At 35.5% G+C, this 19,528-nt stretch overlaps 1 protein-coding gene across 6 annotated transcripts in view; it reads right to left on the bottom strand.

Moving 5' to 3' along the window:
* Positions 1–1,066: 1,066 nt before the first annotated feature.
* USP33 (ubiquitin specific peptidase 33) overlaps positions 1,067–19,528 on the bottom strand; it is a 42,200-nt gene continuing 23,738 nt past the window's right edge. Inside the window, exons 13-25 of one of the 6 annotated variants that reach the window (XM_040611228.1) lie at positions 18,254–18,366; positions 16,977–17,149; positions 16,771–16,874; positions 16,151–16,184; positions 15,282–15,327; positions 14,361–14,541; positions 12,975–13,101; positions 10,826–10,995; positions 9,318–9,399; positions 6,821–6,929; positions 4,832–4,934; positions 3,999–4,067; positions 1,067–2,013 (exon numbers count right to left, since the gene is read on the bottom strand). In XM_040611228.1, coding sequence (XP_040467162.1) covers positions 1,856–2,013; positions 3,999–4,067; positions 4,832–4,934; positions 6,821–6,929; positions 9,318–9,399; positions 10,826–10,995; positions 12,975–13,101; positions 14,361–14,541; positions 15,282–15,327; positions 16,151–16,184; positions 16,771–16,874; positions 16,977–17,149; positions 18,254–18,366 — 1,469 coding nt within the window. In that variant the 3' untranslated portion in view covers positions 1,067–1,855. Of the gene's footprint in view, positions 2,014–3,998; positions 4,068–4,831; positions 4,935–6,734; positions 6,930–9,317; positions 9,400–10,825; positions 10,996–12,974; positions 13,102–14,360; positions 14,542–15,281; positions 15,328–16,150; positions 16,185–16,770; positions 16,875–16,976; positions 17,150–18,253; positions 18,367–19,528 lie in introns of those variants that run through there. The other 5 variants (XM_040611227.1, XM_040611229.1, XR_005830230.1 and 2 more) reach the window with 5 other exon arrangements.

Genomic DNA, 19,528 nt, shown 5'->3' with positions numbered 1-19,528 from the left:
TTACTATTGACTGCTCATAAGCAAGTTACCTTTACCTTAACAGTAAGCCAAGTCTGTTGTTTTAACTGCTGTGTTTACCTTACATACAGGGGTAACACAATATTAACTTCGAGTTGCCTTATTTACTAATATAAAATTGTCCAAATGCATTGTCAGACATTACAATTGTCTGCTCAGTGTTTCTTTATATTTAAATCCAGGTACATGCAAGGCTTCTTAGCTGCTGTCGTCTCATAACCTCCTCTGAAATTTAAAGAACCTTTCAGCAGAAATTCAGAAATTTAACAGGCTGGTCAAGAGTTACCTAAAAAGCAGTATGAAATTGAAACGTGTTTTTTCCTTTGTACCAGCCATAACATTCATTCGCTTCATATTGCTGTCCATTCACCCCTCGTTTGCACTGCTGTTTTTAGCTTTAGTTCTTCTCAGGTAGGCTGAGGAAAATACTGAGATTTATATTCATACAGAATTGATGCCTCCTACACAGCAAGTACTTAAGTTTAGAGGACATTTTCTTTAGGACTCTTACAGGTGGCTTTTTAACCACAATGGCTTCAAGTGCTTTACAAAGTTCAAAAGCAGTTTGATTTTATACTAGATATAAAATCATCCCAAAGAATATTATGTCAGCATTTTCGTACTTTGGAGCTAGAACTGTCAACATCATTGCCTAGACAAAGTGGTCAAGAAATATAGTTCAAGAAATATAGTTAAATGGGTGTGAGAGCAGTACTGCAGCATTACTTCAGAAGTTTTTGTATTGATATAATAAATGAAAAACATTTAAGAAAGGTTTCCCCCCCTTCTTCCACAGTTTAATCTTTTTTATTATTATTATTATTGATCCAGCCTTGAATAATGCTGCTTATTTGGTAACAGTATCAGGCAAAAACAAGAGCAAGTGCCATTCTGCATTCCAATATGAATCATTCAGTTAAGTTCTGCAATATATACATTTTATCCAGCTTCTGACATTATAGGTCATCATGCCAATGAAAATTTTTAACAATACAATAAAATCCTGCAAATGGAACTGTTTATGAATATAATTCAAGAGACCAGACAATTTAATTTCTGAAATTTATATCACTCATGTCCATAATCGCTTTACATTTCACACTTCATGCTCTCAAACATTACCCTAGAGAAGACTAAATGTTTTTGTCACATATACTATTAAAGACACTAGCCAGTTTATAGAGTTACAGAACACTATAAGAAGATGTAAAATTTAGTAGGTAATAAATTATGACATTTGCTGACTAAAACAATATTCAGTCTACACTGTTTGATCCATTCAAATACAGTCAGTATTTGGATGTTATATACTACCCATTTCATATACTTACAGTGCAAAATAAGTAAGATTTTTTTTCCTGAGCATTTAGGAAATTAAAATCCTTTTTCTTTATCATCGATTGCAATCCATTTAAAATATACTCCTCATACACCTAGGCTTGTCAAGACTGTACAATTAAGACAGGCAAAAGTCTGTAGATATCAGAAGCCCCATCGGGAATCAGAAGGGTTATTGAACATCCCTAAAATTTGTCCCCTTTTTTTCAAGTCTAAGGATGCAACAGGATTTTCACTTATACCAAAAAGTTCAGAAATTACATTTTTTTTTCCATTGACTGAACACTCCAAATGTACAAACCACATGCCTTCCAAAACAGAGAAACAGCCTCTATTTAAACAAACTGTAATACGTATTTCAACTTACTATTCTGTAGTTAATGTAATGCTCAGTGAGCTGTGCCTCCAGTAGATGTAAGAGAATAAAACTTCTAGGAATGTATTGTGGGAATTTTGTAAGGAAGCTGGATTCCTTACAAGTTCATCTTTTTCTCAATAGCTACAGACCATGAGTTTCTAATTCAATCTTCTCCTCTGTTTGCAAGATACCAGGTTCTACTGGAGGAACAGGTGGTCTGAGTATAATCTCTGGACCTCCACCATAGATTGACTGAAGAAAATTCCATGTTTCTTCAGATATTTGTCCAGAATCTGCACCTGAAAACATTTTAAAAAATTACCATTTAGAATAATTATTTCATTATTTCTTTGAAGTCCACAGGAGATACAAAAAGGAAAATATAATATAGATTCAAATTATAAACCCTACGCTAAATTTGTGCTTTATCTTGTACCAACTGCCAAACCCAATGATGTATTTTGTTAATTTTACACTTCTTGATTCTTACAACTACCTGCTCTAAGTTATCCAGAACTTAACATACCTCAAGCATAAAACACATGAAGGTTCTATGATAAACATCTGATATCTTATCTGGTAGCTCTTTGTATACAGGAAAATGATTCACATATTAATATAAGAACGTGCAGTCCCATCAATTACACAGTAAAAGTTCAAGGACTCAAGATTCTTGTATCATCAAATAAATTAATATTGGTAGTAAAGAATAAAAGTGTGAGAGCCACAGTGAATTTCTCAGAACCCCAAAAAGAAAACACTATTAGCAACATTAACAGCCCCACTAATGCTCCTTGTATGTAGGGTCAGCCTGACTTCTTTTTGTTCACTGATTAGTCTTTGTTTATGATTCCATTCCTCTGGCTAGAGTGCTCTCTCCTGTCTCAAGTCAGCATCCAACAACCGTTTCTGATTTTACACAACCTTTTATAGTGGCAAAGGGCAAGGGAGCATCAGCACGTTGCCCCTTTAGGTTTTAACACAAGGATTCTGTTTGATAGAGTTGAAATAATTTCTTCACACTAACCTAGGCAGAGAGGACAAATTTCTATCCTACCAGAATAAACCCCCTCTTCTTTAATCCACTCATCAAAAACCTGCCCTGCAGCAAGTTTCCCCCCAATGTACTTATCAGATACTATTAATCTATCTTGTTAAGCCTAATTTCAGCACCCTCCTACTTCAAAAACAAATAAAAAAAGCCCAAAACCCCAAAGAAGGCAGTGCCATAACAAGGAGGCTTCTCCCCCTACCTCTTATACTTTTCTGTCCACACCACCTGCTCCCGCAGGCCTACTGCTATACTATACATATAAAGTTTCTAAAGAGGAAGGGTACCAAGAGCTGCATGTTTGTTTACTTTTATTGTTTGGTGTGGGGTTTTTTTGCTACACATCAGACACTTTATACCTTGTATCTGAATTCTGCACAAGCACTTAAACCATTATAACGCACTGCAGAACTCAAGAGTTGAAGAACTCCTTTTTTTAAACACACTCTTGACATCCTACAATTGGTGAGGTTTATGCAGGGTCTAGTGGCCTCTGGCAAACTGCCATTGGTAGGTCCACTGCATGCTGAGGCATTAAGTTAAATTGGGAAAAAATTCAGTAAAATAAATGTTAATCTTAGTGCTGCAATTTTTTTTTTTTTGTTAAGCTGAGCTAGAATGAACTAAATATTCACAGGAAGCAAAAACTCTTTATAAAGCAGGCCATATTAGAATTTTTTTCTCTGTACCTACACATTTTGAATTAATAGTATCGAGCATCTGACTAAAGATGAACAAAGAAATCTGTATCTTTGCATGCTAGAGAAGTTTTTGCAATGTACAGTGGGAAATAATAACTTGCAGAAAAAGGAGCAACAGCATTTACTTACTGTGGTTTATTTCCTTCTGTGAGAAGTAGCTTTCAATTCAAATGAGGTTTTAAGATGCAATTAACTATGTACAGATGCACGACAGTCTACAAGCCAAGCACCTCCCAATTTATGTTAAGAAAACCCAAATCAAGCCAAGCGATACAAAGCCAAAGCACACTTTTGCCATTTTAAAGTTACTCTGCAGTTCCTTCTACACTTATCTGCACTTGGATTAGTCAATTACAGATACAAATTCGTTATTTTAAGAATAAACTGGTCTCCTCAAAACAGACATTACATAGATTCATTGGGAATTGCCATTTTACGGTAACAGTTCAAAAAAAGAATTCATAATGTATGTTCCAAACTTCAGCAAACACATCATATGGAGCCCAAAGCTGCAGCAGTACTGGACACCTACCTTGTTTTAGCACAGCATTTCCACATTTAGTTACTGCAATCTTTGCGTTATCAATAGGACCAGGAGGATCTAGTGTGACAGAAAGATAATTAAAATTGGAAGAGCTGCAAAAAGCGCAGGTTGGAAGTTCTATTTTCAAACAGAAGGAGAAATAGCTCATTTGCTTACTGCTTGTTCTTGTACTGCTTAACAGTACATTCGAAGTTGTTAAAAGCTAATCAGAATTCCAGTTAAGAGCAAGTTTTTCAAAGCATTCATTATTACGGTAAGTCTTCAAGCAATGTAAACCACAAATTAATCCTAATTCTTACCCCTAGCAAAGTTGTCCTAGAGCAGACTCAGACAAGTTTGTAGAACATTCTATCAGTGTTTCCATTTCAAAACGTTAGAGGTACCTAAAGTAGGCTACAGTGGTATAACTATAGTTGTTACTCAGTTATCTATGAGTTTAGGTTGTGACAGTGAGGTCACCTTTCCTCCAGAAGCTGTGGCATTATCTATCAGTTTGCACAGCAAAATCCATCCCCTCCTTGTATTTCGATCCAATTTTCCTGCTGCTAACAGCAAACCCCCTGCAAACAAGAAACATTCTTTCCACAACTATCCCATTACCCATTCTTGTGAATTATTCGACTATATTCTGTAATTTGGTTCCTGGATATATTAGTAACCTACAAAACCTGTGTCTTAGATGTTTGCTTTAAGAACTTTTGTTGCCTTCTCTGTCTGTTCTTCCCATGGCCTTCTACAAAAGCAGAAACAATTTACTTAAACAGTACCACTATATGACAACAAAAAAAATCACCCATATTTTGAAATGGAGCACAACTTACCACTGTCTTTACCCTTTACAAATCCTTCCCATTCTCTGAACCATTGCATACTTATGCAGTAAAACGTTGATGGAGATTCTTCTTCTTGGAATGCTCTATTAAGCTGAAACGACAAAGAATCCATGTTTTTCAGTTGTGTTCTTTTTTTGTGGTTTTTTTCCTTTAAACTACTGAGCTCTTTTAACCACTGTAATTATTAACAGCATAATATTACACTGTTACAGAACATTTTTAAGAACTACTGACCATCAGAACAGTAAACACCTGGTGAATTCACAAGGTGAGATTTTGATGTAGTCAAAACCTTCATATTAAAGGATGATTTATTCTTTACTTGAGAATTTATTTATTTTTTCCTGAAAACAGCAACAATTTCTTCTAAAGCACAAGTGCTTACCCATCAAACACTACTGGGTAATTGCTGTGAAGGCTGAAGTTTGAAGTAACAAAAGAAAGCAGAAAACTTATTTTTATAAAATAGAAGAGTGCTTTGAAAGATTTGGTCCATAATTTTATAGAAGGTTCTTTGTGTGATGAACTGTTTGCTTTTCCCCAAATACTTTGAACAGATGCCAATACGATTCCAAGCAAGACACAGAGAACTAATGCACTAGGACTTTTCTTTGATTCAGTTTAAAACACACAAGATACTTTTTGTTCCTACTATTTTAATTTAAAAAAAAAAAAAATCACATCTTAGTTCTCCAAGTTTCTGTTGCAAGGCAATGTAAGTGACTGTATACATTACAAAAAACAGCTGGGTAAAGAGTTTCAGTTGCATTTCACTAAATTTGTTTCTATATTTATTAAAATATATATATATTTTAAATTAAGATTTTAGGAAGTTTAACATTTTATTCCTTTTCAGACACTACAGATCTTTTCGCAATGTTATTAAGAAACATGTAAAGGGTCATGTAAACTTTTAATACCTTTGTCTTTTAGCTCTGTAATAATACAGCTGTACTTCCCCCTTGAAACCATAAACCTCAAGCATCAACAAAACTTCTTAGGGTTCCATATAAAGTAAGTTTTGCAATCATTCACTAAAGCATTCTTTATAGACTATAACAGAATTTTCTCTGCTAACCAGTTACAATACTTGCACAATTGTGCACATACAATCATTGTTTATACTGGGAAGATACTGATTGCTAAAGCAAATGTGGTTGACTCAATGTTGTTAATAATAATCACTATCCAGTGGTAACCCAGACTAAAGAAAAATCTATTACCAAGAAGTTGAAATACCAGCTAAAACATGGAAAAGCTGACACAATCTCTGAAGTGTGATTAAAGCACAAAGAGAACCAAGAGAACAGCTACAATTCTGTTTTTCTCTCTCCCATGAATTAAGATAGCAGAAATAGGACTCCAATATCTCTGCATTTATTTTCACTGAAAACTTCAAAATTCATTTTTGCTTTAAGAATTACAAAATCATTACTACTAGTTATTTTACCATGCAGACTCAGGCACATAATCTTTAACTCATGGAAAATATAGTAGCTGCTTGATATTAATTTTACAGATCCATTACAATACTAAGGTGTTTACTTCATGCTGAATTATTTATGGTTTTTAATATCTTTAACAACGTTGTTAAAATTAGAATTAAAGATCATGATTAACTTTTTGCTTGCACGGTATTACTGCACTTAAACCTTACTGGATTGCACAGAACAGATCACTGACAGTGTATAAAGAACAACTGCTCATGTGGCTGCACTGTTTCCATACTATAAAAATGCAGTTTAAGAAACATTAAATATTTTCTCTAAGTATGTTTCCATATAAACAGTTATCTGGGATATCCCAAGAACATTACTGTTGCCAACAGGAAAGAAGGGATTCTATATAGGTATACAGATATTTAATAAAATCCATTTGTTAAAGGAATCACCTATGCACTTCTGGTAACCCCTTGGGTCAAGTCATGAGTGTCAGGTGATGTCAAAAAGCAGAATGAATAAGTGTTTACTTTTTTACCCGAATAAACATTTCCAATTCATTTTTCCTTCTTTTTTCAATTCTTTCAGACTCTATTTGGCAGGTGTGACAAACATACAGATGGTTAACAGCTGGTCCTCCTCCATACCTGCAGTAAAAGTAAAAAACCATCATTAACTTTGTGGAAAATACCATGTAAAAAGATCATGCACCTACAGACATCGTGTCAGCTTCTTATAATACATAACAGAAACCTGATACATGCCAGTCACACTGATCCACAAATACCATCATCTATTTTCCTAGTGATATTCTGTTCTCCATCCTAGATCATAACCGTCTTCCAAGTTCTGACTGCCTAAAGCCAGTACAAACCATCTCAAATTCTGCTGTATCACATACTTCAAAGGACATTACTATGGGAAGAACATGTCAGTGAACAAGTATTCTGTTAAATATACATCATGTGTGATTTTATTAAAGGCCTCTAAGAAACAGCTTATGGATGAAACAACATACATGGAAGTCTGCAGAGGTACTGTTACTGAGAGGCACAGGAGATACAGATGCGTATGTGTGTATCATTATGAACACGGGCAGCATTTGCTAAGCCTGGAAACTACAAGCCTGATAAAGAGAATATTCTTGAATGAGTAGCTGTCATAAGAGATACATTTAGTACAACAGAAACGTCAGATTAAAATACACATTATAATAAGGACACTCCAGGTTCTACTTCCTAGTTGAGTATTTTTGTCAGAGCAGTGTTCTCTTCCAATTTTGTTTCTTTTTTAAAACTTTAGATTTTATTCCAAAAATCTTACATTAAATGAGATAAAAGACAGTGCTCTTAAGTATAGCAACATGAAAGTTCAAGGCATGAATTAAAGTGCAAAACATGAAAATTCTTAAGAGTGGAAAAAATTAAACAAAAATCTGCAACCGAAGGTGTTGGTTTTTCTTCCCTTTTAGACTTGTATGTTTGTCGGTCCATAAAAAATGATTTGAGATAGTATTTTTTCCCCCAAAATACGTAAGTGTTGTATTTTAACTGAAAAGCAAAGCATTATTTCAGTACGACAGCACTCATACAAACAAGTTTTTTGGTATATACTCAATCATCCCAACTTAACAAAGACATACGTTTCATCAGTCACATACCACTTACATTGCACCTCTGAAAATGAAACTTTGTCTTTAGACTGCACTGATAAGTTCACAAGTTTTTAACTGAAATAGGTCAAGTATGGATTATATACATTATCTCAAAGCAACTAGAGTATTTGGAATTGAAGTAATGCCACGTGAGCAGCAAAATACGTGTGTTTGGGACATGGATTGGCAACTGGCAACCTAGACAAATCTCCTTTTCCTTAATACTCTTTCAGTAAAAGTCAGCTTCCACCCAAAATGGCTTCTTCACCCTGAATTCTCACCCTCCGCAGCAAAGGTACTCTCCCATAATTCCCAGATAGCAGGAAGACAAAAAGCAAAACACAGTTGCTTCAGAGCTACTCTGTGTTGTTGAAGGGTGCGTGCACCAGTCGGGAAGCCACACAGAACAGATAAATGTTTAGCGATTACAGTTCATACCTCTCTTCTACCTAGTAGATTATTCTCAGAATCTGGAGGACCCTATCATCTCTGAGGCTTCTGCCTTTCTATCAAACAATTGACATTTGACATGTTAAAACAAGTTTATAGAAAAGAGGAATTAATGAGACATTTAAAAACATTTCCCTTCAGATTTAGCAAATATTTCTGCATACAGAAAACAGATAATGCCTTTGTCAGTTCGAATAAAAATTTAGTACATCTAGGAAAATGGAAATAAACTGGAAATAGTATTGTTTCTATTTTTCACTTGTGTCCATTGAAACTTTAAAACAAAAAAACCCCAGCCCCTTAGGTATAGTGCTTAGGTGGCAGGAACTTCGATCTAAAAATATTTAATGCAAGTGCAATACAGAGTCCTTAAGGTCATCAGCAAAGCTCTTCTGCAGCTTTTTGTTACTTTAAAAGGAGACACGTCTTGCAAGAATCCCTTCTTTATAAGCAAGCACTTAAGCCTGACCTACATTAGAAAGTGTGGAGCAGTTACACGGAATGCTTAGATAGAAGTTATTTTGAAGCAGTACTGGCAGCTGAGGCTATGGATTCAAAGCCAACATAAAAGAAAAGCTGTCTCCAGCCAACAGAGAACAGGAAGCTGATACAGAGAGCTCTTTCAAAATACCTCTTGCAAAGTATACTTTGCTGACCTACTTTGTGTCATTTTGTACATACCATACACGTTTATTGGTTTAATACTCGAGTATTAGCCCAGTAACACACTACTTTAAGTAGGCTTTTAGCATTACTTTGCACAAGCAAATTATATAAATCAGCCATTTGCAATACCTTCACTTAGCTTTGTGCCTAGTGTATATATGTATTTTTCTGAGCCACTAGTTCTAAAGTCTGACGTGTCTGCTTGGCATGTATTTGCTCTCAAACCATATCACTGTTTTTTTTCCAGTTACAGTACAAAACTTACCTGCTATACAGATTATCCCATATATTTTGAGGTAGCATTACAACTAGGTCCTCTATGAAGTTAGCTTTGTGTGGAGGAACACCTGCAGTAGCAACAAAAAAAACCCAACATCAACACACAAAAAAAAAAAAAAAAAGAGAATTGCAGATTTTATTGGGGGGTTAGAAGGGAGGAAACTATGTTAGAAGTCTCTAAATAAATTAAAAATACAATCTTTCAATGAATTCAGAGAAATCATGTAAAAAGTTTTATCACAGTATAATCTATTACTGTATTTAAAGAGACCACTCTAATTTTAGTCTTATTAGGCTGAAAAGTTTGTAAAAAGCAGAAACAAACTGCTTCTGTAATGAAAGATTACAATTAAAGCACTACAATCCTTTCTAGATACCAATTCAATGCTTCTTAAGGTATACAATTAAAATGTTAAAGAGTGACTAATGTTTTGTTTATGCATGTAAACAGGTTAGCAAAATGTTTATTCAAATATTAATTTATTTGCTGTAGACCTTTTTGAATTACTTCAAACAACATGAATGCTTGAAAGGAGTGAAATCTTGAGGGAGGTAGAAACAGAGGTGTTTGCAGAATTAGAAGCACTGAGTTGAACTGCATGGTAAGCAGCAATGTGTTATGCAGGAATTCTTTTGCATAGGGAAAATTTAGTAGTTTGGGCACTTGTACAACAAGAGTCATCTGCTGTAACTCTGCAAAAGGAAGGCCACAACCACAAGAGCTCACCTGCACACTCGGCAAATTGCTATAGAGGCACAGTATTCCTATGTTAAAAGTTCAGTTCAGCAACTGGGGTAGCACCTATAGCTGCTAATCTAATACAGCTGTATTTTTCATTAGAAAATAGGTGTAAGAATACCACATAGCAGTGACTTCTTGGAATGTCAGCACTCAAATACGGGTATTTTCCCAAATAATTGCTTTAATCTAATTCTCTCATTTTTATTAACATTTAGCATAAAGTAAAATTTTTATGCTCCTATACCAAATATACAGAGTTACTACTCTATTTTCACACTGCTATACAGTGAACGCTCTGCATCAGACCAATTTCTTGTTCCACAGCTTTCAAACCTTCTTGTTGCTTCTAGCACACAGCTGAGAAGATTTAGATTGGTATACCAGAGTATTAAGGATGATGACAAACTGGCAGGATTTTTAGAAATGGGAATATACATGTTTAGGAAGCAAGCAGGTATGCCAAACTGTTCCTCTTTAAGAATCAAGAACGTTTATAAACAAAATCAAACGTGTGGAGAAAAGAAAACAGGAGAACTTCAAACTATCATTTCCAGCCAGTCAGATACTAAAATGAGAGAAGTAATTTACTTAGAAGTTATAGTTCTAATTTAGCTAAGAAGTTATAGAAGTTATAATATGAACTTAGGATATTCAAATATATATATGAACTTAGTATACTGAAACAAGTGTAGAACTCTCTATAGCTACAGGGTAACAAATTCTTTTAAAATGATACTCAGTTACAGTCTCACCTCCATGCACACAGAGAAAGTCATTATTTGAAATTGGTCCTGGCTCTGCAAAAGTCTTGAATTTATTTAGCCACTGTCTGGAAACATAGAACTGCAGAAGACTTGGTTCCATCATATTCAGTAGACCTGATATCCTCCGTCTCTCTCTCTGTGCTTCTTCACTGCTCTTTCTATTACCGAAGTAGAAACCATTAAACAAACATACATCCTTTTATACAGTGCAAAATAATTCACTTTGTGAAAAGAAAACTGTACTTTTAAGTAAATTACCTGCGCCAAATCTATACTTCACAGTTCTACTAGCATGAAGTAGTTGACTCAGCATGTGAAAAAACTTGCACCTTTTATGCACAGTCAGAGCCACCATCTAAATGTGTGGCAGGAAACCAGACTGTCACGTTACAGACCCATGTGTCACAGGATTGGGTACAGAGCGGGAAGGGCAGCAAAGAACGCTGGCTGTGTCAAACCTATGCTTGCCCTTAACTCCGACAACCCACGGCACAGGTGTTCCATGCTTACAAGAAAACTTTTGCCTGCTCAGTTCAACGACTCGGAGACCCCCGACAGTTCCCATTCAACCTACTACCAGCCTGGGAAAGCAAATAGCTGGGACTACAACACAGAGAGCAGACTATACTGCAGAGTGCTTACTGCCCGCAGGAGGGGATGTGGCTCTGCCCACCTGCTCTGTGCATCTTGTGAGCTAAATAAAGCTTTGCAAGCAGTACTCCTTGGGCAAATGTTCCTTACTTACCTTCAGAAGTAAGACTGAACAGTAAGTGGATCAGGTAATTCCCTTACTTTTCCTGTATCCCCCTACTCTTCTCACTGAGCCTGTTGCTGCTGTCCAACTGGAAGTATCTCTGCTCTCCTGTTTTTAATTGAATAGCAGGTCTCTTCTCCAAAAGCATATTTGAACCAGTGAAATCCTCCAAAATTCTGATCTGAAACTTCACTTAGCATCACACAAAGCTGGACCACCTCTGTTAATTTATGGGGTCAAAGCTGACTCAAATAGCTTCAAATAGAAAAGCTTCAGACAGATCTAATGGCTAAAACAACAAGGTTAAAAGAGTACGAAAAAGCATATGCTATGAACCTGATTAAAAATACATTACCTGTTTAAATTCAGATCAAAATTATTTAACAAAAACTTTAAAAGTCTGAAAATGAAACTCAAGTAGGTAAGTTTGCTTTCCAGCTGTAATTTAAAAATGTATACGTATCTCCTTTAAGATACATAAATATCTTTCTCAAACACACTGAAAGATGTACTTTGTGCATATATTCTTTTTTAATACCAAATTTTATGAATGCTATTCTATTATTCATTTTAATGTGTTTGCCCACGATCAGGTACAGAGTTCTTTCTTGGCCATACAGCATGGCTTCCACATGGCTTATAAAAGCCCTACTGGATCAGGTTCACAGGCTTAGCTGGGACAGTGGCAGGTCTGAGTGCTCCTAATGAAAGTTAAAACATCCACAGAACATCTCCCTTCTTGTGCAACTCTGATACAATCTATTTCAGAGTCAACTTTTAGTGGAAATTTGATCTCAACACCAGAAATCTAGAATTTTAAAATTGAGTTAAGTTGCTCTTTATTTAAAGTACAAAAATTCCTTAGACTGAAGATAATAGCATGACTTCTCGCCTTTCATTTCCACTTCCAGGAAAAGACCAGCCTATAAATTCCCTGAAATTAAATTACAAGACAGTAAAACCTCTGTTGTTCCACATCCCATCTGCTAAAGACTTTCCACAATTCCCTTTAGAGCTCTAACAGTTAAGAGTCTGTGTGCAAAACCTCCCCTTGTGCAGAGTTCCTTTCCTCTAATTAAAAACAAGGTAATTGATGGCTAGTTCTAACAGCTGCTTGAAGTTCTCTTTCTAGTCATCTCAATACACTTTATTTATGCAGATTTAATTTTCATTTTAAGTTCCATACATGTTTTAGCAGTGACAGAGCAAGTGTTAAGGACATAACAATTAAAAGTCTCTCTCCAGCATAGGCTTTTCTGGTTGGTCAAATTCTTCCATTATAATTCTTGTGTGGCAGCTAATTTCTGTAAGCTACCCAACTGCTTAAAAAAGGTATTTACATACCTGACTTACATGAGTATGATTGAACTTATAATTTCTTACCTGTAGAAGAGAACATAGGCTTCTGCATTTTGCACTGTGGATTCTGATACTTCTGTGACGCTCTGGTCATCAAATTCATACCACAAATTATTTAAATTGTTGCGACAATAAGCTATATAATGCCCACCTAAAGCGTTAGAAGCAAAAGCTATTAGAAAGTATTCAGAGTTGCCTATTTTACTCTGCAATACATGAAAAGGAAAAAAAAATGCAAGTCTAAAATGGGAGAAACATCATATCATTAGCAGACATGACCTGCACATTAACTTCTCTCAAACTCAGGATCAGCTTTTTTTTCTGAATTTCTATCAGCTCGTGGAAATTAGGGACACCACTTTCAGCATATTCTTGAATTCTTCAAGCAGCTTGTTGTCTAATGCACTCCTGAACCACAATATTCAAATCAAGAGTAAGAACTGTCTGAACAACTTACCTCAATCAGTTTCCACAACGAACTCTTTTTAAATCTTTGAGTGCTTTATAGATGTGTAACAGCTACATGATATCAAGACCATACTTAACTATGTTTTGAAGACTGTTCATAATATATTTTAAATTATTACTATCTTCAAACAAATTAAACGGCTGGTTATTAAATAAAAATATCTACTAAACTGATTACAAGAAACATCATTCAGCAAGCACTAAATGGAAGATGAAAAAGCATCCTGAAAAAATGGAAACAACTTCTTCTAAACAATGAATACCTTGAGTTTGGTGAGTATGAGGGTGTGGGTAACTTCTATAAAATTCTATCAAGTTTCTAGCTTTAAACTTTTCTTTCTCCTATTTTCCAAATCTTATAAATACTGAAAGCACCTACACAGAAACAAGCTTGACATATAGCAAAAAGATGTTTATTCAGCTACTCATCACTACCCATAAATAACAGTTATTGCCTCTTTTGGGGTTAATTGGCAGTGATCATCCAAGAGCACATCTTCTAAAAAAAGTTACTTGTGTCTTTGTGGCGCTTTATGAACTCTTTCCAAAACAGTAAGGCATACAAACCATCCAAACTCTAGACAAACAGCAGCTGTGTAGAACAGCTGATCAACTGGTCATCTGATGGCAGGTAACATTATTTGTACATTTATGCTGTTCACATTCAACAGTGCATATAGTTTTTACTTGATATTCCAGGATCTGTTAATTTTTTTTCCGCCTACAATTTTATCTAGGTATGCCATACAATTTCAAAAATGTGTCAACTCTAGGAACAAGCCATCTTACAGTTCAAGGTAAAAATCACAGCATTTATCTTTCACTTAATTAACAATGCTCTTCCATCTACCTTTCACTGCACGGGTAACATCCTTAAACAGAAGTGCCAATATGAATATCAACTGCAAATCAACTGCAAAGACAAAACAATTTCATACTTACTGCTGGCAGTTCCATGATGGCAGATGACAGATAGAAGATCATAAGTCATGATTTGAGCTGGACTGTCCTTTGCAAGGAAGGGCTGAAGATCAAGGCCTTCCAAGGGAAAGGACACATGGGTCCCAATTTTTGTAGAAAACATAAGTTCATGTCTAAATCTTTTGAGATGAATGCACAATATCTGTAAGAAGGATTGACAGATTCACTCAAGAACTGTACATGGTACTATTTGATGTTTAATAACTACACTGTGTATGCCATCTTTTCCTTTTATCATCCCAAAAGGATGACTTTTCTCTACAGCCTGAGGCAACGATCACAAGCTCCATGTTCCACAGGTTGTTGGGGTTTTTTTAAATCAATTGCAGCTCAAGAAGTTAGAAATTAATTTGTAATTACTGAAGCCTTATCTTACTGACAGTATAAAAAACAAAACAGTCCTGAACAGTTACTAACACTGATGCAGTGGTAAAAAACATACCTTTTTTCTTCCTCAATGCACCTATTGCACAATCTTGTCAAGAGGGACATTAATTCTTCATGATTATTGCAGTCCAACTCAATTGAAGTGTAAGAATGGATTACTTTTAAAGTGTAAAGTTACAAGCATTACTTATAGAAAAGATTTCCAGTATGGCTGTGTTATTTAATTCTACAATCTACAGTATAAACAAGTTCTGCAGACTGACAGTAACAACATAGAAAACCCCCATTATTCTAACTTACTTTTCATGTACAAGGTTCACTTTCCTACAGGGTGAATAACCAAATGTTGCTCACATTCTTAAAACAAATGCCAATATGAAGATAAGCTTTCATCATATAACACTATAAACACAGTTTACTTCATGCAACTCATTAGTCTTACCACATTCCTAATCATGCAGAAAAAGTGCTTTAAAGTGCATGTAGTAACAGTACCTCAGGAAATTTCTGCACTTTGCAGAATTTCACTCCATTTCTTAACCTAAGCAAAGAAAGAAATAAAAATAAATAAAAAAAACCCAAATCAAAACAAGCAACACTTAGTTCTGAAAAGGTTTTACTTTATTGTGCTACATCAGCAAAAGTCTAAGCTGAACATCACTGTAGTAAACCCAAAATATTTCTGGAATGTAGACTAGACGTGGAGTAGCCAAAATGATACAAACAGTGACACTTGGGAAGAAAAGACAATCTGTACTGCTGAAAAATTCAAAGCAGCAAGTACAGATAATCAAGTTCTATCTAGCTAACAGTTTTTCTTAGCATAAAGAATTTTAAGCTTCATGAAAGCTGATCGTTCAGCAAAAAAGAAACCAACCAGGTTTATTTTTAAGAAATTACCTACAGCAGATCACCAGTGATATAGCAAAGAATAACATTAAGGCTTTGAGCAGTCTTCAGAACACTTCTGTTTCTTGGTTCTTTAGTATTTGAAGCCATAGTACATTTATTTATTTTTAACACAATTAAGTGACCTGCTGCACATTAATTAAACCTGCTGGTAATATAGAGGGGTAAAAGCTTTTATTTTTATCAATCAAAAACAATTTAGAAAGCTCTAAAATTGTAAGGGAAATGAAAAAGAATTAAGCACGTTTGGTTTGCGATATGGAATGACAAGTCAGTGCTCCGTGACCGCTGCACCTTCCTAACACTAAATTCCTGACAGCCAGAACACAAGGATGTAGCAAAAGATTAATAGTACTCCAACACGTCCAAAAGAAATAAATGCCTCTTGACTAACAGAGGCATTAAAGCACTCAAATGAAGACAAGTTAAAACAAACAAGGTAAGAGCCAGCTTACTTTTTACACCTTCCACAGCTGTACATGTTATCACCTGCCAACATCAGGAAGAAGAAAACCAGCCATTACTCTCTAAATACAAATACTTATCCTTCAAGCACATACATTCTATATGTAACAGTTTCAAGGGAACTTATCTTTAGGGTGCATTCAATATTTAACAGTTGTAAGAGTGTCGACCGTAGCAACTAAACAGAAAGGGTCTCAGGTTTTATGCTTTCACCTATGAAGCAGTACAGCATAATCCGAAGAGACAATGGTGAATAATTTAAAAGGGAAATAATTTACTAGGTCTAAATGAAGGTTATGAGAATGAGCATTAAAATAGTGGGGTTTGAAATTTTTATTAACCTTCAGCTGATACCATTTCATTCAACCAAATTCAGATTTACTGGACATTTCTAAAGCAGTTTTCATGGGCATTTCTCGCCTCGAATATTCAGTTGAGTGAGAAGCTTACCTTTTTGAAATGAATGATCCCATAAGAGCAAGGAATGACTGTATTACAGTCTAACAGGCGGCCTTTGCTTAATTGCATGAAGCTAAGGAGATATTAATCAGCTTATTGTGATAGGAGGAAAAAAACCAGAAGAAACATGTTTATGTAATTAACCTCTTACCCTTGAGCTCATCTCTGGCGAAAAAGGCAGCAAGACAATCTTGTAAGGTTACAACCGGACCCCAAAACCAGCTAGGAACACATGAGACAACAAACCTGAAACATCATTGACAGAAAAGAAAGAAAACCAACAAATGTTCTGCCAGAAGAGCAGAAACTGGAATTTCAAAGTAGATAAATAAATAAAACAGGGTAAATATTATTTACCTTTTGAAATATTCCATAAAAAAAGCTATCCATCCCTGGGGGGCATACGCTTCTCCACATGATCCTGTCTTGACTAGAGATGTCTGATGACTTGCAGAATGGAGTTTAGCAAGATCTTCCTTACCTGGAATAGGCAAGGACAAATCCTGAAAGGTCTCCAGAGTTACAGAAAGCTAAAGAAGAAAACAAATGAAACAAAATACAGTTAAGCTTGAAGAGAAACAGCAATTAAATTGAATTCTGTAAAGTTCACCAGTAACTATTAAGTCACCACATAGCTGAAAATTCCACTAGGTAGCAAATGAAGTATAAAATAAGGACACGTAAGAATTCATTTTCTAAAACAGAGGAAGAAAAAAAAAACATTTGAGAGTGAACCCGCACATTGTTATAACAAACTTTTTCTTTTCCAGTCATTATTAATTATTTGTCTACCTACTAGTCATACAAAGCACTACGATTTTTGCCTCAGGCTCCAGTTACGCAAGCTAGTTTCAGAAAGCTTCAGTCCACTGTTTTGACAGCATTTCACTTTGACGTTAGCTTGACCTGATGTAACTGGAACCGCTGCAAGAGAGACCCAGCTGTGCATTTTCCTGCTTCCATGCTGGGTTTAATGATCACAGTCACAGAGTAAAACATCAAGCAAACTTATTTGTTTTTTGAACTTGCTCACCAGGTTACCCTGAGGTCTTGGTATTCTTAGATCTAAAACAAGGGAAGCAGTAAGGGCATTTAACTGCATCAGGCTTACGTTTAAACCTTATGTTGAGAAACTTGTCCCCAGTCCAAAGATTTGGTTATCCAATATTTGATACTATTGCTTTGAAATGGAAGTGGTCCACTAGACATATTTAAGTAACTGACTTTTCTAAAATGATCATGTGTGTTGTTCTAAGTAATTCTATGAGCAAATAGTACAGAAAGAAATAAACTGTTCTTATGTTGCACTACATCTCGCAGTAGAGGACAACTTCAGAAAGCAATTAATGATTCGTATCATCTGTGTCTTTACTTGGATTTTTTGAAAGACATGAATTTTCTTAGTCTTAGTCTACCTGATGAGACTGTTACAGCAGCCCAATTAGACTACAAACTTTTACGTTTCTTTGTACCATTATGTACCTAAAAACTTATGACAGTAGCAGGTATGCATTAGGTTATACCCAAGTGAAGTTGAAGAGCAAGCCTCTTTCTCCATTCTTGTTGTAAACCAATTCTCAAAAAACCCCACCAAAACAAAACATTAAGAGCTAGAACTTCCCCTCCTTACTCACCCGATCACAAGTCAAGCACTGTACTGAGCTTATTATAGTCCCATCAAATATGTCAGAGATAACACTCCTGTACTTCTTGCGCTTCTTCCTTTTTGGTGATGATACAGTCGAAACTGTAAAATTACAAAAATAAAATGCTGAAAGTAAACTAAGATATAGCAGATTCTGATTTCCCACAACTTTGCATAATATAATTAGACACCACACATATTTAGGGTTAAATTATAAGCCAAGCCCTGTTTTCTATTAACTAAATATTTCTTAGAAATACTACTAATACCAGGCAATTCATGGAGGTTCCTCAAGTAGTTTGTAGGGTACAAAGACCACAAAATTTTCCCTCTATTTAAGTAAAACTCAAACTGCCGGTCTTGAAAACTATAGCTTACTGCTATATGATTTGTCTTGGCAAGAATTCCCCAGGACTGAAACTTAAAAAGACGCATTCTATCTGATATTTAATTTGATCACGTCTTTCCAGGAAGTTTTAAGCATGCTGGGCTGAAATGCTCATACACAAGCTTATTGTGTCACAACACTGATGACAGTGGGTTGGAGTAAATGTAGTACTAGAGTCCAGCCTAAGAGCAGCCTACAAAAAAAAAAAAAAAAATAAAGTAAAACTCCAAGCTCCCCACTCAAATCCACTACTAATTAGGTAAACACACCAGAGCAGTCTCTTGGGCTCTATAGATTACTGGAATGGTAGGCTGAAATGAAGACCACAAAACCTCTTCTGGAGTCAGTGTATTACCCAAAAGACCACTCAAAAGTCTCGTAGGAGTCAAAGGCAAGCTCTGCCAAAATGCTGACAGCCAGTAACAAGCCAGGCAGTGAAACATGGAAATAATTACAGTGAGAAGGAAACTGAATTACTCCAATAAATCTTTCACATAAAACACATCCTCCCAAGGCTCCTTTGTACATAAAGAGTTTGCCCGTAAGCAAGTACTCTTTTCTCTTCACTGTCCAGCATTATATATTGTCTCTGTATCATCCCATACCAAGAAGTCTGTCCAAAATAATAAAAAGAGTCTGAATTTAGAAGTATCTCCAGCAGAAAGAACGGCTGCTAGAAGTCATCAGAAAACCCCTCTTTTTCACAGTGCATCATACATATTTTATTTATTATGGACACAAACTGCCTCATAAAGCCTTTTGCCCAGAATTATGTAAGGTTCCTTTCAATCACTTATTTTGTCACTAAACTGCTTTAAGATGGTTCTAAAGTCTTTATTTATCAGTAATGTGGAAGATGTGCTGTATTTATCCACA

The sequence above is a fragment of the Falco naumanni genome, chromosome 11 (assembly GCF_017639655.2).
Source record: "Falco naumanni isolate bFalNau1 chromosome 11, bFalNau1.pat, whole genome shotgun sequence".
NCBI classification, from domain to species: Eukaryota; Metazoa; Chordata; class Aves; order Falconiformes; family Falconidae; genus Falco; species Falco naumanni.
Note: the sequence above shows the minus strand (reverse complement) of the source record. Positions and strands in the feature narration are given on the sequence as shown.